Here is a 23,863-nt window from a genome sequence, read left to right on the forward strand (position 1 = left end):
TCAACCGTGGGACCTTTCTAAATCATGTCCAATCAATAGAATTTACCACAACTGGACGCAAATCAAGTTGTAGAAACATCTCAAGGATGATCAATGGAAACAGGATGCACCTGACCTCAATAGCAAAGGGTCTGCTCACGACACGGTTCCTCTCTGATTGGTGTCCGATTGATAGATCTCCATCTGGCCCCTAGGAGTTCCCCCACGACCCCCAGTAGCCCTCAGCAGTTCTCTCACCTTAGACGGGGGATGACGATGAATCACCAAGGTTACAGTGCCCATCTGTAGGGCTGTGTGAACCTGGCTCATTGTGTTGACTCTGTGGGACTAGCTGTGTGGGTTTAGGCCTCTGTGGCAGGTTAATTTATAACTAAATGATAACTCCCACTGCACTGACAGCTGTGAGATTAGCATGTTCACCTGAGCTCAGGTGGATCGGTGCTACAGTAAAGAGATGTTTTTACTGCCGGGAAATGGATCATTTCCCTGGTTTTCCTGGTTTACAGAGTACTAGGTTGTATATCTCAAGGTAAGACAAGGATTTTCCAGGTCTTGGTGTGTTTTAGTGGTATTGCTGGTGGTGTTCGACTATGATACAACATGTTGCTGTAATGCCTTGGGTTTAATGGCTGCGTTGATCGGGTGTTAACTGTACCTGTGTAGATAGGGAATCAGTCATTTCAGTGATCCATATAAGACCACACCTTTCAAAGCATTTGTGTTCAGCTTTGTCATTAGTGATTGCATAAAATATGACATAAAAAGTAAATTTAACTGGCGTTATGCTCACTGTATGAATAGGGGCATTTTACTGGTGCCTCGTGCCTCTGCTAAGAAGTGTTTTGACTGCCTTTGTCTGCATTCTCTACCTGGCAACCTTGAAACCTGTGATTCAAACAATGTAGTTGATTGTGTTCCTCATCCGTTGTGCTTTTAGCATATTTCCCGAGTATGACTTTGGACTGTCACATAGAGAGCGACGTGTTTGTTGATTGACTGTCAGCCGTTATAAAGACACTGTATTAAACGTTTTATTCCAAGATGGATCTTCTTCCGGTCAAAAACTGTCAAGGCCTTTTTGTTTTCTTTCCATCACCTATTAAATCATTTTAAAAAAATCTCATATTCTATCCAAATAATGTTTTTGACTCGTCCTTTGCTTATTTATAATATTTATAATGGCTGGTATTTGACCAACAACATTGTGTTGTTTGTGAATTTGGAAAGCAGGGTCACACAGAAAGCTGCTTATTAACATAGGGCCTACTTAATAACCATTTTTGGGAAGGAAATCTATTTCACAGTAGTAGGTCATATTCCATAGAAATCTTAGACAGCTACTTTAAGTATAATGGGATCATGTGTTAATTACAACTTTACTTCCTGATCTCCACTCTCATTGAGAGAGTGTCACGTTCTGACCTTTATTCCTTTGTATTGACTTTATTTAGTATGGTCAGGGCGTGAGTTGGGGTGGGCAGTCTGTTAGTTTTGTCTTTATTTAGTATGGTCAGGGCGTGAGTTGGGGTGGGCAGTCTGTTAGTTTTGTCTTTATTTAGTATGGGCAGGGCGTGAGTTGGGGTGGGCAGTCTGTTAGTTTTGTCTTTATTTAGTATGATCAGGGCGTGAGTTGGGGTGGGCAGTCTATGTTAGTTTTGTCTTTATTTAGTATGGTCAGGGCGTGAGTTGGGGTGGGCAGTCTGTTAGTTTTGTCTTTATTTAGTATGGTCAGGGCGTGAGTTGGGGTGGGCAGTCTGTTAGTTTTGTCTTTATTTAGTATGGTCAGGGCGTGAGTTGGGGTGGGCAGTCTGTTAGTTTTGTCTTTATTTAGTATGATCAGGGCGTGAGTTGGGGTGGGCAGTCTGTTAGTTTTGTCTTTATTTAGTATGGTCAGGGCGTGAGTTGGGGTGGGCAGTCTGTTCGTTTTGTCTTTATTTAGTATGGTCAGGGCGTGAGTTGGGGTGGGCAGTCTATGTTAGTTTTGTCTTTATTTAGTATGATCAGGGCGTGAGTTGGGGTGGGCAGTCTGTTAGTTTTGTCTTTATTTAGTAAGATCAGGGCGTGAGTTGGGGTGGGCAGTCTGTTAGTTTTGTCTTTATTTAGTATGATCAGGGCGTGAGTTGGGGTGGGCAGTCTGTTAGTTTTGTCTTTATTTAGTATGATCAGGGCGTGAGTTGGGGTGGGCAGTCTGTTAGTTTTGTCTTTATTTAGTATGATCAGGGCGTAAGTTGGGGTGGGCAGTCTGTTAGTTTTGTCTTTATTTAGTATGGTCAGGGCGTGAGTTGGGGTGGGCAGTCTATGTTAGTTTTGTCTTTATTTAGTATGGTCAGGGCGTGAGTTGGGGTGGGCAGTCTGTTAGTTTTGTCTTTATTTAGTATGGTCAGGGCGTGAGTTGGGGTGGGCAGTCTGTTAGTTTTGTCTTTATTTAGTATGGTCAGGGTGTGAGTTGGGGTGGGCAGTCTATGTTAGTTTTGTCTTTATTTAGTAAGATCAGGGCGTGAGTTGGGGTGGGCAGTCTGTTAGTTTTGTCTTTATTTAGTATGATCAGGGCGTGAGTTGGGGTGGGCAGTCTGTTAGTTTTGTCTTTATTTAGTATGATCAGGGCGTGAGTTGGGGTGGGCAGTCTGTTAGTTTTGTCTTTATTTAGTATGATCAGGGCGTAAGTTGGGGTGGGCAGTCTGTTAGTTTTGTCTTTATTTAGTATGGTCAGGGCGTGAGTTGGGGTGGGCAGTCTGTTAGTTTTGTCTTTATTTAGTATGGTCAGGGCGTGAGTTGGGGTGGGCAGTCTGTTAGTTTTGTCTTTATTTAGTATGGTCAGGGCGTGAGTTGGGGTGGGCAGTCTGTTAGTTTTGTCTTTATTTAGTATGGTCAGGGTGTGAGTTGGGGTGGGCAGTCTATGTTAGTTTTGTCTTTATTTAGTATGAGCAGGGCGTGAGTTGGGGTGGGCAGTCTGTTAGTTTTGTCTTTATTTAGTATGATCAGGGCGTGAGTTGGGGTGGGCAGTCTGTTAGTTTTGTCTTTATTTAGTATGATCAGGGCGTGAGTTGGGGTGGGCAGTCTGTTAGTTTTGTCTTTATTTAGTATGATCAGGGCGTGAGTTGGGGTGGGCAGTCTGTTAGTTTTGTCTTTATTTAGTATGGTCAGGGCGTGAGTTGGGGTGGGCAGTCTGTTAGTTTTGTCTTTATTTAGTATGGTCAGGGCGTGAGTTGGGGTGGGCAGTCTGTTAGTTTTGTCTTTATTTAGTATGGTCAGGGCGTGAGTTGGGGTGGGCAGTCTGTTAGTTTTGTCTTTATTTAGTATGATCAGGGCGTGAGTTGGGGTGGGCAGTCTGTTAGTTTTGTCTTTATTTAGTATGGTCAGGGCGTGAGTTGGGGTGGGCAGTCTGTTAGTTTTGTCTTTATTTAGTATGGTCAGGGCGTGAGTTGGGGTGGGCAGTCTATGTTAGTTTTGTCTTTATTTAGTATGAGCAGGGCGTGAGTTGGGGTGGGCAGTCTGTTAGTTTTGTCTTTATTTAGTATGATCAGGGCGTGAGTTGGGGTGGGCAGTCTGTTAGTTTTGTCTTTATTTAGTATGATCAGGGCGTGAGTTGGGGTGGGCAGTCTGTTAGTTTTGTCTTTATTTAGTATGATCAGGGCGTGAGTTGGGGTGGGCAGTCTGTTAGTTTTGTCTTTATTTAGTATGGTCAGGGCGTGAGTTGGGGTGGGCAGTCTGTTAGTTTTGTCTTTATTTAGTATGGTCAGGGCGTGAGTTGGGGTGGGCAGTCTGTTAGTTTTGTCTTTATTTAGTATGGTCAGGGCGTGAGTTGGGGTGGGCAGTCTGTTAGTTTTGTCTTTATTTAGTATGGTCAGGGCGTGAGTTGGGGTGGGCAGTCTGTTAGTTTTGTCTTTATTTAGTATGGTCAGGGCGTGAGTTGGGGTGGGCAGTCTGTTAGTTTTGTCTTTATTTAGTATGGTCAGGGCGTGAGTTGGGGTGGGCAGTCTATGTTAGTTTTGTCTTTATTTAGTATGGTCAGGGCGTGAGTTGGGGTGGGCAGTCTATGTTAGTTTTGTCTTTATTTAGTATGGTCAGGGCGTGAGTTGGGGTGGGCAGTCTATGTTAGTTTTGTCTTTATTTAGTATGGTCAGGGCGTGAGTTGGGGTGGGCAGTCTATGTGAGTTTTTCTATATTTTCTATTTCTGTGTTTGGCATGGTATGGTTCTCAATCAGAGGCAGCTGTCTATCGTTGTCCCTGATTGAGAACCATATTTAGGGAGCCTGTTTTCCTTGGTGTTTTGTGGGTGGTTATGTTCAGTCTTTGTGTGTCTGCACCAAATAGAACTGTTTCGGTTGTCACGTTATTGTTTTGTATTTTTGAAGTGTTCAGTTGTTTATTAAAAAATGAACACTAACCACGCTGCGCTTTGGTCCTCTCCTTCTTCCACTCAAGACAGCCGTTACAGAGTTCGGAGTGGTCCCTATATTGACATTAGTTATTTGAAATGTTTGATGATTATAACAATAATGATAATGCACAACATTTATCACCAATATTTAGTTGTCTGTACTTTCATTCTTTACATTTTTACCATCATCCTGTCAAGATTTTGACCCAGAACTTCAGTATACTTTCATAGAAGGCCAGGAGCACAACAACAGCCCATTATTTTTCTGCAGTGACTGTTTTGAGGAAGTGGAGTAGGCTTGGTTTTCTGTGTTTGGATAATATACTGTACATATGGGTGTGAGAGGGTGTAGGACTGCCCTTCAGTGCTCTGCCTCGGCTCAATGAGCTCTTATTGGGAACCAGGGTGGAAATGCTGCTCTCTGGAGATGATCATGGTGTGATAATTGTAGTTACTGGGTTTGAGAAGTTTCAGGTCACGTTCAAGGCTACATTGCAGACTGCCCAGTCAGGCATCAGATTTCTATATCACTTGACGTGTTTAGCTCATGTACATCTCAATTTAGACAGCCTGGAACGTAGCCTCGGTGACCAGACCTCTCCGTTTCCACCCCCAAAAATCCTTGGTCACACTTAAAAATGATCAAACCCTTTTTTCCAATTTTCGCCCAAAATGATATATGGAAATCTAACTGCCTGTACCTGAGGACCTGAAGCAAGGATATGCATATTCTTGATACCATTTTAAAGGAAACACTTTGACGTTTGTGGAAATGTTAAATTAATGTAGGAGAATGTAACACATTAGATCAGATAAAAGATAATACAAAGAAAAAAACATGCGTTTTTGTTTTTTTGGTACCATCTTTGAAATGCAACAGAAAGGCCAATATATGATTTGGGATTCTAGGTGCAATTTAGATTTTGGCCACTAGATGTCAGTAGTGTATGCGCAACGTTTTAGACTGATCCAATGAACCATTGTATTTCTGTTCAAAAGTTTGTATCAAGACTGCCCAAATGTGCCTAATTGGTTTATTAATCACTTTTCAAGTTCATAACTGTGCACTCTCCTCAAACAATAGCATGGTATTCTTTCACTGTAATAGCTACTGTAAATTGGACAGTGCAGTTAGATTAACAAGAATGTAAGCTTTCTTCCAATGCCATATATGTCTATGTCCTGGAAAGTGTTCTTGCTACTTACAACCTCATGCTAATCGCATAGGCCTACGTTAGCTCAACCATCCCGCGGGAGACCCACCGATCCTGTAGAGGTTTTTAAACCATCTCACACTGGTGTTATGCTTTGTGGACATCCCAAAGCCATACCTCAACCTATACCAAATAAACCCTAATTAATTAATGTGGTGCTTTTTTAGGAAATACAGTGCACTCCACTTCTAGTGATCACATTGGTCCAGGACAATTTGATACACTAGAACTGCATCCATTCTACCTGTATGGCATTGTAGTAAAATAATCACCTCTGTTACTCTGTTTCAGTCTGCCGAGTTCTTTGACATGCTGGAAAGGATGCAGGTAAGACTCCTCCTTCTCCTTCCTCTTTCTCTTCATTCTCTCCTTCCTTCTCTTCTCTCTAAGTTCCCACTGCTGCTGGCATGGACGTGGTGATGAAAGCACGACACGTTCATCACTTTCTGGGATTTTAATCAAGGGTCCTCCTCTAACGAGCAGAAGGGTCCGTTATTAAGCCAGGGGGGGTTGGAGGGGGAACGCGGGCCGCACTTAATTTGAGGAGCCGAGAACAACGGGTCCAATCTCTGGTCCTGATTGAGTAATGAGCCGAACCAGACCAAGTTAACGAGCTCCCTCTGAAAAAAACATTGATTTCTCTGACCTGTTCTGCTACACTGTGTCTATGGGGTTCTGGGATCTTCTGTGGGATTGGGGTTTTAGGCAGGAGGGGGGCAGGAAGAGGGTGGGTGGTGGTGGCAGCTCTGCCACGCCAATTTGGGGACAGTGGGGGAGCTTTTGAAAGAAAGAGAGAGAGTGAGCGGAGGAGGACAGGAGATCGATAGCGCATGATAACAAGTGGGCGAGGAAGAATGAGAACAGAGGTCACACGGGCCCGCTGCCACCTCTGAGCCAGTCCTTACCAGACCCCTCGCTGTCCCCACAGCGCCACATCGACCCGCACTACTAACTAGACTAGAGCAATCGATGGCCGAACAGTTGAAAGGCCTCTATCTGGAATGGTTGATCACAAAGCCCGTCTCAGTGGAATCGAAGATGGATGTATTCAGACAGACCCCTGGCTTTGATCTAACCCAGCGGTGTTGACAAGTAGTCCCCCACTGAGCTGTAGCTGTTCCCCCATCCCCTCCACTGTCTGTCTCTCTGAGCTAGCCTGGTCCCAGATCTGTTATTGCTGTATTGCCAACTCCTATGGTCATTGTCAATACAGCACAAACAGATCTGGGACCAGGCGGAGGCAAGCATCACTGGAGGACGAGGACCATTCAAACACATGCAGAGAGTGCTTAGATCAGGGGTGCCCAACCCTCTTCCCGGAGATCTACTGCTCTGTGGCTTTTCAGTCCAACCCTCATTTAACACACCGGATTCTACTTATTAGCTGCTCAACAAGACCTTAACCAGATGAATCAGATATGTTAAATGAGGGTTGGACTGAAAACCTACAGGACAATAGATCTCCAGGAAGAGTGTTGGGCAGCCCTGGCTTAGATAGATAGATAGACCAGTCTGTGCGTTGATCACTGCTTAGATAGACAGACCAGTCTCTGCGTTGACCACTGCTTAGATAGACAGACCAGTTCTTTTCTTTGAAAACTGCTTAGATAGACAGACCAATTTGTGCGTTGACCACTGAAATCAATAATGGAAGGTAGGGATAAGGATACGGTTTAAGTCTGGTAAATGACTTGTGAGATTCTGTGTGTGTGGTAGGTCTTAATTAATGGCCTTCCCACAAACAGAGTACAATATACAGAGTAGTGTGTTTGTAAGGATGATTGAGATATGATTAAGTCTGGTAAAATACTTGAGAGAATCTGTGTGTGTGGTAAGGATTCGGGCTTCAGAGCCTCTTCCCACATGCACAGAAATCTTACTCCACAGGTCTTTCCAGTAGATTGGTAATTGTGCAATTCAGGATGTCAACAATTCAACTAGTCATGTCGGCTTGGCTCTGCATATATTACGCAAACACTTCTTATAACCAAGCAAATATTTTCCCTGGGTTCCACCAATCAAATGTTTACCCAGAGAATCTACAGTCCAGTATATAAGTACAGTAACTGATTTGGGAGTTTAGTGTAAGTCCAGGAATGATCTTTTTGTACCCTTGTGACCCTCCGTCCACATGCGTGACCCTAACCAGGTCCCTAAATCGGAGGAGACAAAGCCCCACTCGCAGAGAAGCAAGGTCTGAGAAACACACACACACGTCAGTGTCACCGCTAGGCATGCTTCTCTGTCATGATGCATTGACCTCTGTCCATTCCTTTCTTCATGTATTCCTTTATTTGTCGTCGTCCCCCCCCATCCCTTCTTTGTTTGATTGCGATGGTGGTCATCCTCCGTACTCGCCCTGTCAGCTACTGGAGTAGTTTCACCACTCTCTAAATGACTTAGCACTCTCTTAAGACCCCCCCCCCCCTCAACCAGGACAAAACGTAGGCTAAAATAAACTAACAAAGAGCTGTGCATGAATGAATGCGATTCCCCTCAATCTCCTGGGACTATATACTGTGTAAAAACAAAGGCATGGAGATCGATTGGAGTCGATGGTGAACGTCCAGGGATGGACTGGTCGTAGGGCAATTCTGGCAAATGCCAGATGGGCTGGTCCATCTTTAGTCCATCTGTCTAAAAAAAAAATGTTTGTGCAAAATTATAATAATAATAATAATGGGTGCCTCAAGTAAAAAAAAAAATGGGCTGGCGTGGTGGGCCTCGAGGGACAAAATGAGTCAGTGTGATAGAAATACGCAGGCCTATTTCTAGTCACAGTCCGTCCCTGTGAACATCATATCACAGCGGGTTTAAAGGTCATACACCAGCTGACTGCTAACCAGCCCCAGTGACTTAATGATGAACCCAGGGGCTCACAGAGTCAATCCTGAGACTCGTATCCCTGAGATTGTCGGAAGGTTTGGAGTCCTCCATCAATGTATGCCTGTTTTGATTCATTTGTTTCATTGTGTTGCATCACTCATTGGACCATCTGTTGCTTCTGTGGAATAAGTCACTGTATATATGTTCACCCTGAGTTTCTGTGTTCACGCTTGCTATAGTGACGGACTGCCTCAGTTGACCTCATTGTAATGTAGTTCAAGGCCCTGTTTGAGTTCTTTACAAACACAACCTGCCTTTCTCCCTCCCTTGAAGCAATCACTGATCTTACACAAATTGATAGGTGTGCGCAATAGTTGTATTTCATAGCATTCACCTACCCAGCCTTGTCAGATCAGGGATTTCTTTACGGAAGGGAGGAAGGAAATAGGGGTTCTCTGAAGTATTTGAACAGGGCTGTAATTATTCCAGCCTGTAAGGTAATGATCTGTGTGTGTCTCTCCTCTCTCTGTCTGACAGGATGACTACATCCCATACCCACGGATAGAGGACGTGAGTCAGCGCTCTGATACGATCATATCAATTGGATCAAAACACGATGCACAAACAAGCATGAACAACACAAACCCACATATACAGTATACACACACACACACACACACACACACACACACACACACACACACACACACACACACACACACACACACACACACACACACACACACACACACACACACACACACACACACACACACACACACACACACACACACACACACACACACACACACACAGTTATGCGCATACAGCTGGTCAATGTAAAACAAGGCTCAAATAACTTTTACAGGCACATTTATGATCAAAGTTCCAAGCTCTAGGCAGTGTTCTAAGGTGCTGCATCGTGGTGCTTGAGGCGTCACTACAGACCCGGGTTCAATTCCAGGCTGTGTCACAACCAGCCGTGACCAAAATTCCCATAGGGCGGCGCACAATTGCCCCAGAGTCGTCCGGGTTAGGGGAGCGTTTGGCCAGGGGGGGGGGGGGCGCCTGCAGGCTGACCTCAGTCGTCACTCGAACGGTGTTTCCTCCGACACATTGGTGCAGCTGGCTTCTGGGATAAGTGGACAGGTGTTAAGGAACGTGGTTTGGCGGGTCATGTTTCGGAGGACGCATGACTCGGCCTTCACATCTCCCGAGCCCTTTGGGGAGATGCAGCGATGAGACCGTAATTGGATATGACGAAATTGGGGAGACAAAGGGGGGTAAAATAACAAATGTTTATTTATATGGCCCTATTCTTGTGGATGGGGATATTTTGGTACATAAACCCCTTGCCCCTTGGTTGTGTGGCTTAGATTCTGGAGAAGGGTAGCCCATACCCGCAGGTGATCCTGCCCCAGTTTGGGGGTTACTGGATTGAGGACGCCGAGGCACCTGCAGGCACCCCCACCTCTTCGGAGAGCAGCTTCTGTGAGGAGGATGACGGAGGGGGCATGAGCCCTGCGGGGGGGTTCGGCTTCAGGCTGGAGTGTAACAGCACGGCCAGGGCCTACCGCAAACACTTCCTGGGCAGGGTGAGTCAAGGCCTATTTGACTTGTAGTAATAATGTGGGTGTGTGAGTGGGGGAGGAAGGGGGGTCTGCGCCTGCATGTGTGTGTTGTGTGTCTGTGTGTGTGTTTATGTTGATGTGTGTACGTGTGTGTGTGTTCTCTGTAAGGGTGTGTATCCCTCTTTAAGTCGTTCTCCATTCAGTGTTGTTCCTATTTCAGGCATAATTCTGCTCTGGGATTATGACTAAGCATGTTTTAAATATATATTCATGTTCAATGGTTCCGGACTCAAACAAATTAAAAATCAGTCGTTTGGAAAAAGGAACGTGTAATTGACTTAAATTATGCAGAGATCTGTGAAATATTGTGTGTAAGACCTTATTTGAATGTGTGTAACTTCTTTAAACTGTCTCATCATACTGTGTAGTGATTCGCTGTCTGTCTGACCCTCCCTCCCTCCCTAACTTTCTCCCCCTCTATCGTTCTTTCACTCTGCCTCTCCCTCTCTTCTTCAGGAGCATATGAACTACTACTGCACAGGCAGCAGTCTGGGGAACCTCATTATGTCACTGAGGCATGAGGAGGCAGAGGGCCAGGAGTTCCTCCGCATCATGCTCAGGTAACTACAGTAGGGCCAGGAGTTCCTCCATCATGCTCAGGTAACTACAGTAGGGCCAGGAGTTCCTCCATCATGCTCAGGTAACTACAGTAGGGCCAGGAGTTCCTCCATCATGTTCAGGTAACTACAGTAGGGCCAGTGGTTCCTCCATCATGTTCAGGTAACTACAGTAGGGCCAGGGGTTCCTCCATCATGCTCAGGTAACTACAGTAGGGCCAGGGGTTCCTCCATCATGTTCAGGTAACTACAGTAGGGCCAGGAGTTCCTCCTCATGCTCAGGTAACTACAGTAGGGCCAGGAGTTCCTCCATCATGCTCAGGTAACTACAGTAGGGCCAGGAGTTCCTCCATCATGCTCAGGTAACTACAGCAGGGCCAGGAGTTCCTCCATCATGTTCAGGTAACTACAATAGGGCCAGTGGTTCCTCCATCATGTTCAGGTAACTACAATAGGGCCAGTGGTTCCTCCATCATGTTCAGGTAACTACAGTAGGGCCAGTGGTTCCTCCATCATGTTCAGGTAACTACAATAGGGCCAGGAGTTCCTCCTCATGCTCAGGTAACTACAGTAGGGCCAGGAGTTTCTTCATCATGTTCAGGTAACTACAGTAGGGCCAGGAGTTCCTCCATCATGCTCAGATAACTACAATAGGGCCAGTGGTTCCTCCATCATGTTCAGGTAACTACAATAGGGCCAGTGGTTCCTCCATCATGTTCAGGTAACTACAATAGGGCCAGTGGTTCCTCCATCATGTTCAGGTAACTACAGTAGGGCCAGGAGTTCCTCCATCATGTTCAGGTAACTCCAGTAGGGCCAGTGGTTCCTCCATCATGTTCAGGTAACTACAATAGGGCCAGGAGTTCCTCCTCATGCTCAGGTAACTACAGTAGGGCCAGGAGTTCCTCCATCATGCTCAGGTAACTACAGTAGGGCCAGGAGTTCCTCCATCATGCTCAGGTAACTACAGTAGGGCCAGGAGTTCCTCCATCATGCTCAGGTAACTACAGTAGGGCCAGGAGTTCCTCCATCATGTTCAGGTAACTACAGTAGGGCCAGGAGTTCCTCCATCATGTTCAGGTAACTACAATAGGGCCAGGAGTTCCTCCTCATGCTCAGGTAACTACAGTAGGGCCAGGAGTTCCTCCATCATGTTCAGGTAACTACAGTACGGCCAGTGGTTCCTCCATCATGTTCAGGTAACTACAGTAGGGCCAGGGGTTCCTCCATCATGCTCAGGTAACTACAGTAGGGCCAGGGGTTCCTCCATCATGTTCAGGTAACTACAGTAGGGCCAGTGGTTCCTCCATCATGTTCAGGTAACTACAGTAGGGCCAGTGGTTCCTCCATCATGTTCAGGTAACTACAGTAGGGCCATGAGTTCCTCCTCATGCTCAGGTAACTACAGTAGGGCCAGGGGTTCCTTCATCATGTTCAGGTAACTACAGCCGGGCCAGGAGTTCCTCCATCATGTTCAGGTAACTACAGTAGGGCCAGGGGTTCCTCCATCATGTTCAGGTAACTACAGTAGGGCCAGGAGTTCCTCCATCATGTTCAGGTAACTACAGTAGGGCCAGGAGTTCCTCCATCATGTTCAGGTAACTACAGTAGGGCCAGGAGTTCCTCCATCATGCTCAGGTAACTACAGTAGGGCCAGGAGTTCCTCCATCATGTTCAGGTAACTACAGTAGGGCCAGGAGTTCCTCCATCATGTTCAGGTAACTACAGTAGGGCCAGGAGTTCCTCCATCATGTTCAGGTAACTACAGTAGGGCCAGGAGTTCCTCCATCATGCTCAGGTAACTACAGTAGGGCCAGGAGTTCCTTCATCATGTTCAGGTAACTACAGTAGGGCCAGGAGTTCCTCCATCATGTTCAGATAACTACAATAGGGCTAGTGGTTCCTCCATCATGTTCAGGTAACTACAATAGGGCCAGTGGTTCCTCCATCATGTTCAGGTAACTACAGTAGGGCCAGGAGTTCCTCCATCATGTTCAGATAACTACAATAGGGCCAGTGGTTCCTCCATCATGTTCAGGTAACTACAATAGGGCCAGTGGTTCCTCCATCATGTTCAGGTAACTACAATAGGGCCAGTGGTTCCTCCATCATGTTCAGGTAACTACAATAGGGCCAGTGGTTCCTCCATCATGTCCAGGTAACTACAGTAGGGCCAGGATTTCCTCCATCATGTTCAGATAACTACAATAGGGCCAGGGGTTCCTCCATCATGTTCAGATAACTACAGTAGGGCCAGGAGTTCCTACATCATGCTCAGGTAACTACAGTAGGGCCAGGAGTTCCTCCATCATGTTCAGATAACTACAATAGGGCCAGTGGTTCCTCCATCATGTTCAGGTAACTACAGTAGGGCCAGGAGTTCCTCCATCATGTTCAGATAACTACAATAGGGCCAGGGTTCCTCCATCATGTTCAGATAACTACAGTAGGGCCAGGAGTTCCTACATCATGCTCAGGTAACTACAGTAGGGCCAGGAGTTCCTCCATCATGTTCAGATAACTACAATAGGGCCAGGGTTCCTCCATCATGTTCAGATAACTACAGTAGGGCCAGGAGTTCCTACATCATGCTCAGGTAACTACAGTAGGGCCAGGAGTTCCTCCATCATGTTCAGATAACTACAATAGGGCCAGTGGTTCCTCCATCATGTTCAGGTAACTACAGTAGGGCCAGGAGTTCCTCCATCATGTTCATATAACTACAATAGGGCCAGGGGTTCCTCCGTCATGTTCAGGTAACTACAATAGGGCCAGTGGTTCCTCCATCATGTTCAGGTAACTACAATCGGGCCAGTGGTTCCTCCATCATGTTCAGGTAACTACAGTAGGGCCAGTGGTTCCTCCATCATGTTCAGGTAACTCCAGTAGGGCCAGGGGTTCCTCCATCATGTTCAGGTAACTACAGTAGGGCCAGTGGTTCCTCCATCATGTTCAGGTAACTACAGTAGGGCCATGAGTTCCTCCTCATGCTCAGGTAACTACAGTAGGGCCAGGGGTTCCTCCATCATGTTCAGGTAACTACAGTAGGGCCAGGAGTTCCTCCATCATGTTCAGGTAACTACAGCAGGGCCAGGAGTTCATCCATCATGTTCAGGTAACTCCAGTAGGGCCAGTGGTTCCTCCATCATGCTCAGGTAACTACAGTAGGGCCAGGAGTTCCTCCATCATGTTCAGGTAACTCCAGTAGGGCCAGGAGTTCCTCCATCATGTTCAGATAACTACAATAGGGCTAGTGGTTCCTCCATCATGTTCAGGTAACTACAATAGGGCCAGTGGTTCCTCCATCATGTTCAGGTAACTACAGTAGGGCCAGGAGTTCCTCCATCATGTTCAGATAACTACAATAGGGCCAGTGGTTCCTCCATCATGTTCAGGTAACTACAATAGGGCCAGTGGTTCCTCCATCATGTTCAGGTAACTACAATAGGGCCAGTGGTTCCTCCATCATGTTCAGGTAACTACAATAGGGCCAGTGGTTCCTCCATCATGTCCAGGGAACTACAGTAGGGCCAGGAGTTCCTCCATCATGTTCAGGCAACTCCAGTAGGGCCAGGGGTTCCTCCATCATGCTCAGGTAACTACAGTAGGGCAAGGGGTTCCTCCATCATGTTCAGGTAACTACAATAGGGCCAGGGGTTCCTCCATCATGCTCAGGTAACTCCAGTAGGGCCAGGGGTTCCTCCATCATGCTCAGGTAACTCCAGTAGGGCCAGGGGTTCCTCCATCATGCTCAGGTAACTACAGCAGGGCCAGGGGTTCCTCCATCATGCTCAGGTAACTACAGTAGGGCCAGTGGTTCCTCCATCATGCTCAGGTAACTACAGCAGGGCCAGGAGTTCCTCCATCATGCTCAGGTAACTACAGTAGGGCCAGTGGTTCCTCCATCATGCTCAGGTAACTACAGCAGGGCCAGGAGTTCCTCCATCATGCTCAGGTAACTACAGCAGGGCCAGGAGTTCATCCATCATGTTCAGGTAACTACAGTAGGGCCAGGAGTTCCTCCATCATGCTCAGGTAACTACAGCAGGGCCAGGAGTTCATCCATCATGCTCAGGTAACTACAGCAGGGCCAGGAGTTCCTCCATCATGCTCAGGTAACTACAGTAGGGCCAGGAGTTCCTCCATCATGCTCAGGTAACTACAGCAGGGCCAGGAGTTCCTCCATCATGCTCAGGTAACTACAGTAGGGCCAGTGGTTCCTCCATCATGCTCAGGTAACTACAGCAGGGCCAGGGGTTCCTCCATCATGCTCAGGTAACTACAGTAGGGCCAGTGGTTCCTCCATCATGCTCAGGTAACTACAGTAGGGCCAGTGGTTCCTCCATCATGCTCAGGTAACTACAGCAGGGCCAGGGGTTCCTCCATCATGCTCAGGTAACTACAGCAGGGCCAGGAGTTCATCCATCATGTTCAGATAGCTTCAGTCATATAATAACATACAGTATGGCCGTGGTCTGGACCCATAGTTATAGTCACACTACCCCGACAGTACCTTGTGAACATTTATTTCCAAATATAAGTTATTTTACACTAGCCAGAACTTTCACTGTAGAAATAGGAATTATGTATTTGCAATGTGCACATAACCTACCTTCTTTAAGATGCGGTTATTGATACTGGTTTTGTGCAATCATCACCCAGGTCGAGGACAAAGACACACCATGACAGGATCTCTCTGGCAGGCCTCAACCAGCTTCCCAGTGTACCCCAGATAGCCAAGGTAAGGTGTGCTGACCTAAGCACCACCAATGCAACGTGCACTCAATGTAAAGTGGCGATCTGGGTTTCAAGCATCAACAATACGGCCAGCCCGCCACAGTGTGGGTGAACAGCTGAGGGATGGGTCTGAAGAAATGTTATGAGATCAAGATTATAGTTTCAACCATGTGTTGAAACTATGCAGTGTTTGTTTACAATTACATTGTTTCCAAACAATGCAGTTAAACAAGCTTTTGGGTTCTGATGCATTAAGACAGTTGCTTTAAGACAGTTGGTACATGCCAAAAAGGCATGTACCAATCCCCGATTGCGCCTTTAACCTAAAATCCATTTGTTTCTGTCACTGTGGTTTCAAATGTATCTGTATCTATCTGTTTGTCTGTGTTTCAGCTTCTCTGCGACGACGTGACTGGCCTGAAGTTCAACCCCGTCCTCTACCCCAGAGTGAGTCTGCTCCACAGTTTCCTTTCAGCCAGGCGCTTCCATTAGGTCATGTCATGGAAATAGAAATCATTTCCTAGCAGTTGTATTTCTTTGGGGCATGCAGCGTTTTCAAAAAAATGTTTCTTATTGGACGAGTCCAGGTAGTCTCTCCCTTTTTCAGTCCCTTTTCTTCCATTTGCTGCCTAATGAACATAATCCAATTTCCACCTGGTTCACTATACAGCCTGACCCCTCTGTTCTCTGTTACTGATGTGGTGTAGGCAGTGCTAAAGACAGATCTGTTCCAGGAGCTGTTCATCACTTCAGAGGTCATGTGGATGATGGAGCTGCTTGTTGTGCCTCTGCTCCGGGTCCAGTAGAACTCATCTGTTACTATGACAGTCTGCTCAGACTGCTCCCCCTCTCCTCCACTCCCATCCCTTACTAGTCTCAGCTGGCTGCCTTTCAAAATGGCCACAATCAACCCGCAGTGGTCATGATCATTAGAGCATTAAACGGAACATTTTCACAGCTGTAAAATGGAAATGAGCATTTCTTATTGGACAAGTCCAAGTAGCCCCGCCCTGTTTTAGTCGGCTTATTTCCGTTTGGTGCCTATTGAATACAACCCTGACCTCCCCAGACGTGATTGTCATACAATACAAGTATGTGGACACCTGCTCATCGAACATCTCATTCCAAAATCATGGGCATTAATATTGAGTTGGTCCCCCCTCTGCTGCTATAACAACCTCCACTCTTCTAACAAGGCTTTCCACTTGATGGTGGAACATTGCTGCGAGGACTTGGTTCCATTCCGCCTCAAGAGCATTAGTGAGGTCGGGGACTGTTGTTTGGCGATTATGCCTGGCTCGCAGTCAGCATTCCAATTAATTCCAAAGGTGTTCAATGGGGTTGAGGTCAGGGCTATGTGCAGGCCAGTCAAGTTCTTCCACACCGATTTCGACAAATCATTTTTGTACGGACTTCGCTTTGTGCATGTGGGCATTTTCATGCTGAACAGGAAAGGGCCTTCGCCAAACTGTTGCTAAAGTTGGAAGCACAGAATCATCTAGAATGTCATTGTATGCTGTAACCTTGAGGAGCTGAACCATAAAAAACTTGCCACAGACCATTATTCCTCCTCCACCAAGCTTTACAGTTGGCACTATGCACTAGGCAGGTAGCTTTCATCTGGCATCCGGCCAAACTCAGAGTTGTCCATCGGACTGCCAGATGGTGAAGTGTGATTCATCACTCAAGAGAACATGTTTCCACTGCTCCAGAGTCCAAGGGTGTCGAGCTTTACACCACTCCAGCTGACGCTTGGCTTTGCTCATGGTGATTTTAGGCTCGCGTGTGGCTGTTCAGCCATGGAAACCCATTTCATGAAGCTCCCTGTCAAACAGTTATTTTGCTGAGGTGGCTTCCAGAGGCAGTTTGGAAGTCGGTAGTAAGTGTTGCAACCGAGGACCGATGATTTCAATGCACTACAGTAGGGCCACTACAGGATGAGCCGTTGTTGCTCCCAGACTTTTCCACTTCACAATAACAGCTCTAGCAGGGAAGAAATTTGACTGACTGACTTGTTGGAAAGGTGGGGTCCTATGACGGTGAAAGTCACTGAGCTCTTCAGTAAGGCCATTCTACTGCCAATGTTTGTCGGTGGAGATTGCATGTCTGTGTGCTCAATGTTATACACCTGTCAGCAATGGGTGTGGCTGAAATAGCCAAATCAACTAATTTGAAGGCGTGTCCACATACTTTTGTATATATAGTGTAAATGTCTGCCCGGGTCATGGAGGGACTTTATCACATAACTGAGTATTATATGTACATGCACATCCTTATAAATTTAGATGTTTTTGGTTTCAGGGCTCTCAGCTGATAGTAGGTTATGACGAACATGAAGTGAACAATACCTTCAAGTTTGGTATCATCTACCAGAAGTTTGGTCAGGTGAGTGTGAAGTGCAGGTTTGTATTGCCAAATGGTGTTACAGTTTATTCCTTATCAATCCCATACTATTTATTTTTGCCCTCTCTCCCATTTAATCTTCTCCCCTCATCGCTCTCTCCTCTCATCGCTCCACCCTAGACGTCAGAGGAGGAGTTGTTTGGGAACAACGAGGAGACGCCAGCCTTCCGAGAGTTCCTCGGTGTTCTGGGAGACAACATAGAGCTGAATGACTTCAAGGGGTGAGAGGCATACAGTGCCAGTGAAAAGTGTGGACACACCTACTCATTTCCAGGGTTTTTCTTTTGACTATTTTCTGCATTGTGGAATAAAAGTGAAGACCTCAAAACTATGAAATAACACATGTGAAATCACGTCGTAACCAATAAAGTGTTAAACCAATCCAAATATATTTTATATTTGAGATTCTTCGAAGTAGCCACCCTTTGCCTTGATGACAGCTTTGCATTCTCTCAACCATCTTATTAGGATAGTCACCTGGAATGCATTTCAATTAACAGGTGTGCCTTGTAAAAAGTACATTTGTGGAAATTCTTTCCTTCTTAATGCGTTTGAGCCAATCAGTTGTGTTGTGACATGGTAGGGGTGGTATACAGAAGATAGCCCTATTTGGACTAAGTGCATATTATGGCAAGAACAGCTCAAATAAGCCAGGAGAAACGACAGTCCATCATTATTTTAAGACATGAAGGTCAGTAAATCTGGAAATTTCAAGAACTTTTAAAGTTTCTTCAAGTGCAGTCGCAAAAACCATCAACCCTTATGATGAAACTGGCTCTCATGAGGAGCACCATAGGAAAGGAAGACCCAGAGTTACAAGTTCATTATGGGACGGCAGTAAGCCTAGTGGTTAGACCGTTAGGCCAGTTACCGAAAGGTTGCTGGATCGAATCCCCGAACTGACAAGGTACTAATCTGTCGTTCCGCCCTTGAGCATGGCAATTAACCCACTGTTCCCCGGGCGCCAAAGACGTGGATGTTGATTATGGCAGCCCCCTGCGCCTCTCTCATTCAGAGGGGTTGTGTTAAATGCGGAAGACACATTTCAATTGAAGGCATTCAGCTGTACAATTGACTATTGACTTTCCCATTAGAGTTAACTGCACCTCAGATTGCAGCCCAAAAAATGCTTCACAGAGTTCAAGTAACAGACACATCTCAACATCAATGTTCAGATGAGACTGAGTGAATTAGGCCTTCATGGTCAAATTGCTGCAAAGAAACCACTACTAAAGGACAGTAATGATAAGCAGAGACTTGCTTGGGCCAGGAAACATGAGCAATAGACATTAGACCGGTGGAAATCTGTCCTTTGGTCTGACGAGTCCAAATGTGAGATTTTTGGTTTCAACCACCGTGTCTTTGTGAGACACAGAGTAGGTGATCGGATGATCTCCAAATGTCTGGTTCCCACCGTGAAGCATGGAGGAGGAGGTGTGATGATGTGGGGAGTGCTTTGCTGGTGAATCTGTCAGTGATTTATTTAGAATTCAAGGCACACTTAACTAGCATGGCTACCACAGCATTCTGCAGCGATACGCCATCCCATCTGGTTTGGGATGGCATTTTTCAACAGGACAATGACCCAACACACCTCCAGGCTGTGTCCTTACACTTACATAGTTGACCTAGAAGGAGAGTGATGGAGTGCTGCATCAGATGACCTGGCCTCCACAATCACCCGACCTTACCCCAAATAAGATTGTTTGGGATGAGTTGGACCGCAGAGTGAAGGAAAAGCAGCAAACAAGTGCTCAGCATATGCTGGAACTCCTTCAAGACGATTGTAAAAGCATTCCAGGTGAAGCTGGTTGAGAAAATGCCAAGCGTGTGCAAAGCTGTCATCAAGGCAAAGGATTATACTTTGAAGAATCTCAAATATAAAATATATTTGGATTTGTTTAACACTTTTTTGGTTACTACATGATTCTATATGTGTTATTTCATAGTTTTGATGTCTTCACTATCGTTCTACAACATAGAAAATAGTAAAAATAAAGAAAAACCAATGAATGAGTAGGTGTCCAAACTTTTAACTGGTACTGTAGATGTAACTACTATTTCTGCTCTACTTCTGAGAGGGAGGGGGAGAGAGAGAGGCAGAGAGAGGGAAAGAGAGAGAGAGACACAGAGACAACTCTACTACTACTCCAATACTGAGAGGGACAGAGAGACTTTTATTTTTATTTTTATTTCACCTTGATTTTTCTAAGTCATGTAGGTACCACTGAGAGAGAGAGAGTTCATGCAGAGAGAGAGGGATAATGGATGGAGGGAAGGATATATACTACTGCTACCCTGCTACCATTCCTCATGAGTAGGGCCAGGAGTTTTCCCTGTCACGTGATCAGGAAATGCTCCTGGCCCAACCCAATAATTGAACGTCATGGTAATGCTAATCATAAAGTGTTGTCACTGTGGTCCTAGGTTCCGTGGTGGTCTGGACGTATCCCACGGTCAGACAGGCTCTGAGTCCGTCTACACCGTCTTCAGACAGAGAGAGATGATGTTCCACGTCTCCACTAAACTACCCTTCACCGAGGGAGACGTACAACAGGTACTGACGACGCTACACCACACACAGCATAATAACAGTGGTTACAGTATGTGTTTTGTGTGTGCGTGTATGTGTGTGTGTGTCACTCATAAACACCTTCTGTTTCTTCTTCCCTCTCACCTCACACCTTTCTCTAATACTTGTGACTAATTATGCTGTAGAACATACAGTCAAACAGTCCTAAGTTGTTTACAGAACACTATGCTCTTGTCCCTCAGCTCCAGAGGAAGAGGCACATAGGAAATGACATCGTGGCGGCGGTCTTCCAGGAAGACGCCACCCCCTTTGTACCTGACATGATTGCCTCCAACTTCCTCCATGCGTATGTGCTGGTGCAGGTGGAGAACCCTGGTACTGAACACACTACATACAAGGTCAGTACTATATCCTACTATGAACCTTACAGGCTCACTATGTGATATTTGCTAAATTGTTTTTAAATGTGTATTACAGAGTGGGCCTTTAAGGCATGGATATTATGTAACCGGTGTGAAATGGCTAGCTAGTTAGTGGTGCGAGCTAGTGGCATTTCAATCGGTGACGTCACTCGCGCTAAGACCTCGAAGTAGTTGTTCGCCTTGCTCTGCAAGGGCCGCGGCTTTTGTGTGATGATAGGTGACGATGCGTTGAGGGTGACTCTTGTCGATGTGTTCAGAGGGTCTCTGGTTCAAGCCCAGGTTGGGACAGTGAGAGGGACGGAAGCTACACTGTTGCAGTTACCTAAGCCAGACTCTCTATACAGTAGATGTGTGACATGAATTGCTTTGTGTCTGCAGGTGTCTGTTACAGCGAGGGAAGATGTACCTCCATTTGGCCCACCTCTCCCCAATCCAGCGGTCTTCAAGAAGGTAAGAAAGAGAGCGAATTACAGAAAAAGATACAGAGAGAGAGATGGATAAAGAGAGATAGATTGAATTTTTTTATTTTACCTTTATAATTTAACCAGGCAAGTCAGTTAAGAACATATTCTTATTTTCAATGACGGCCTGGGAACAGTGGGTCAACTGCCTGTTCAGGGGCAGAACAACAGATTTGTACCTTGTCAGCTCGGGGGTTTGAACTCGCAACCTTACGGTTACTAGTCCAACGCTCTAACCACTAGGCTACGCTGCCGCCCCAAAGAAAGAGAGAGAGAGGGAGATTGAAGGAGAGGGATAAAGATAGAGAGAGAGAGAGAGAGATTGAAGGAGAGGGATAAAGATACAGAGAGAGATTGAAGGAGAGGGATAAAGATACAGAGAGAGATTGAAGGAGAGGGATAAAGATACAGAGAGAGATTGAAGTAGAGGGATAAAGATACAGAGATAGAGTGAGATTGAAGGAGAGGGATAAAGGGAGAGAGAGATTGAAGGAGAGGGATAAAGAGAGAGAGAGAGAGAGAGAGAGAGAGAGAGAGAGAGAGAGAGAGAGAGAGAGAGAGAGAGAGAGAGAGAGAGAGAGAGAGAGAGAGAGAGAGAGAGAGAGAGAGAGAGAGAGAGAGAGAGAGAGAGAGAGAGAGAGAGACAGAGAGAGAGAGAGAGAGAGAGAGAGAGAGAGAGAGAGAGAGAGAGAGAGAGAGAGAGAGAGATTGAAGGAGAGGGATAAAGAGAGAGAGAGAGATTGAAGGAGAGGGATAAAGAGAGAGAGAGAGAGAGAGAGAGAGAGAGAGAGAGAGAGAGAGAGAGAGAGAGAGAGAGAGAGAGAGAGAGAGAGAGAGAGAGAGAGAGAGAGAGAGAGAGAGAGAGATTGAAGGAGAGGGATAAAGAGAGAGAGAGATTGAAGGAGAGGGATAAAGAGAGAGATAGAGATTGAAGGAGAGGGATAAAGATACAGAGAGAGATTGAAGGAGAGGGATAAAGATACAGAGAGAGATTGAAGGAGAGGGATAAAGATACAGAGAGAGATTGAAGGAGAGGGATAAAGAGAGAGAGAGAGATGGAGTTAAAGTTTCCCATGGTTATTTACAGTGAAAATTTGATGAGAAACCTGCCATCATTTACAGTTTATTCAGAAAGTATTCATACTCAAAATCTCAGAAAAAAATCAGAATTCAAAATATATATATATTTTAAAATTCACAACCATCTATCTACACACAATACCCCATTACAAAGTGAAAACATGTTTTTAGACATTTTTGCAAATGTATTAAAAATTGAATACAGAAATGTCTAATTTACATAACCATTCACACCTGCAAGTCAATACATGTTAGAATCACATTTGGCAGCGATTACAGCTGTGAGTCTTTCTGGTTAAGTCTCTAAGAGCTTTGCACATCTGGATTTTACAATATTTGCACATTCTTCTTCTTCAAACTCTGTTAAGTTGGTTGTTGATCATTGCCAGATTTTCAAGTCTTGCCATACATTTTCATGCCGATTTAAGTCAAAACTGTAACTAGGCCACTCAGGAACATTCAATGTCATCTTGGTAAGCAACTCCAGTGTAGATTTGACCTGGTGTTTTAGGTTATTGTCCTGCTGAAAGGTGAATTTGTTTCCCAGTGTTTGTTGGAAAAGCAGACTGAACCAGGTTTTCCCTCTAGGATTTTGTCTGTGCTTCGCTCTATTCCATTAATTTTTTATCCTAAAAAAGCCATATATACCCATAACATGATGCAGCCACCACCATGCTTGAAAATATGAAGAGTGGTACTCAGTGATGTGTTGGCTACATCCCAAACATAATAGTTTGTATTGAGGACGAAAAGTGAATTGCTTTTCCTCTTTTCTTTGCAGTATTACTTTAGTGCCTTGTTGCATATAGGATGCAAGTTTTAGAAAAAATATTTATGCCCATCTACCAATAGGTGCCCTTCTTTGCCAGGAATTGGAAAACCTCCCTGGTCTTTGTGTTTGAATCTGTGTTTGACATTCACTGCTCGACTGAGGAACCTTACAGATAATTGTATGTGTGGGGTACAGAGATGTGGTATTCGTTCAAAGATAATGCTAAACACTATTATTGTACTCAGAGTGAGTCCATGCAACTTATTATGTGATTTGTTAAGCACATGTTTACTCCTGAACTTATTTAGGCCATAACAAAGACTATGAATATTTATCGACTCAAAACATTTGAGCTTTTCATTTAGAAATAATTTTTATCTAAAAACATAATTCCACTTTGACATTATGGGGTATTTTGTGTATAGACCAGTGATACAAAATCTCAATTTAATCCATTTAAAATTCAGACTGTAACACAACAAAATGTGGAACATTTTGTGAATACATTCTGAAGGCGCTGTATCCGTCCTTTTCGTCCCGTCGACTCCAGACGACCAAATGATGATGAGTATGGTGCTGATGAATGTCACCTCTCCCCTTCCACCCCCCTCCCCCCTCCCCTTCTCCTCTCTCCACAGGGTCCTGAGTTCCGCGACTTCCTGCTGACAAAGCTGATCAATGCAGAGAACGCCTGCTACAAGTCTGACAAGTTTGCCAAGCTAGAGGTGAGAGGGGAAGATGACTCAAGACACCCTGGATGTGTTGTTCAATCTCTTTCATCTGTCTCAGTCACCTCTACCACTGCTTCTTAAATGAAACGTGGTGGTGTTGTTTCGTGTGTGTGT

General features: G+C 45.4%; 1 protein-coding gene and 2 long non-coding RNA genes across 21 annotated transcripts in view; all 3 read left to right on the forward strand.

Moving 5' to 3' along the window:
- The window catches only part of LOC118397239 (rap1 GTPase-activating protein 2), a 108,327-nt gene that overhangs the window by 72,071 nt on the left and 12,393 nt on the right, over nucleotides 1-23,863 (forward strand). For 6 of the 13 annotated variants that reach the window (XM_052467386.1, XM_052467385.1, XM_052467388.1 and 3 more), the window contains 13 exons: nucleotides 5,888-5,923; nucleotides 7,746-7,790; nucleotides 8,960-8,992; nucleotides 9,799-10,017; nucleotides 10,510-10,613; nucleotides 15,273-15,351; nucleotides 15,741-15,794; nucleotides 17,649-17,732; nucleotides 17,871-17,971; nucleotides 20,178-20,307; nucleotides 20,526-20,681; nucleotides 21,084-21,155; nucleotides 23,657-23,743. In XM_052467386.1, the coding sequence (XP_052323346.1) occupies nucleotides 5,888-5,923; nucleotides 7,746-7,790; nucleotides 8,960-8,992; nucleotides 9,799-10,017; nucleotides 10,510-10,613; nucleotides 15,273-15,351; nucleotides 15,741-15,794; nucleotides 17,649-17,732; nucleotides 17,871-17,971; nucleotides 20,178-20,307; nucleotides 20,526-20,681; nucleotides 21,084-21,155; nucleotides 23,657-23,743 (1,200 nt within the window). Of the gene's footprint in view, nucleotides 1-394; nucleotides 530-5,887; nucleotides 5,924-7,745; nucleotides 7,791-8,959; nucleotides 8,993-9,798; nucleotides 10,018-10,509; nucleotides 10,614-15,272; nucleotides 15,352-15,740; nucleotides 15,795-17,648; nucleotides 17,733-17,870; nucleotides 17,972-20,177; nucleotides 20,308-20,525; nucleotides 20,682-21,083; nucleotides 21,156-23,656; nucleotides 23,744-23,863 lie in introns of those variants that run through there. The other 7 variants (XM_052467387.1, XM_035791796.2, XM_035791803.2 and 4 more) reach the window with 3 other exon arrangements.
- On the forward strand, nucleotides 537-5,871 carry LOC127908621 (uncharacterized). The gene is made up of 3 exons (XR_008067751.1): nucleotides 537-1,889; nucleotides 2,054-2,433; nucleotides 2,490-5,871. It is a non-coding gene; the product is annotated as an uncharacterized LOC127908621 (long non-coding RNA).
- On the forward strand, nucleotides 10,628-15,266 carry LOC127908619 (uncharacterized). 7 transcript variants are annotated; one of them, XR_008067745.1, is made up of 5 exons: nucleotides 10,628-10,773; nucleotides 11,452-11,490; nucleotides 12,009-12,368; nucleotides 13,726-14,685; nucleotides 14,846-15,266. It is a non-coding gene; the product is annotated as an uncharacterized LOC127908619 (long non-coding RNA). The 7 variants fall into 7 exon arrangements; XR_008067748.1 differs by having other exon boundaries at nucleotides 12,009-12,208; XR_008067746.1 differs by lacking the exon at nucleotides 11,452-11,490 and adding an exon at nucleotides 11,691-11,729.

The sequence above is a fragment of the Oncorhynchus keta genome, chromosome 18 (assembly GCF_023373465.1).
Source record: "Oncorhynchus keta strain PuntledgeMale-10-30-2019 chromosome 18, Oket_V2, whole genome shotgun sequence".
NCBI classification, from domain to species: Eukaryota; Metazoa; Chordata; class Actinopteri; order Salmoniformes; family Salmonidae; genus Oncorhynchus; species Oncorhynchus keta.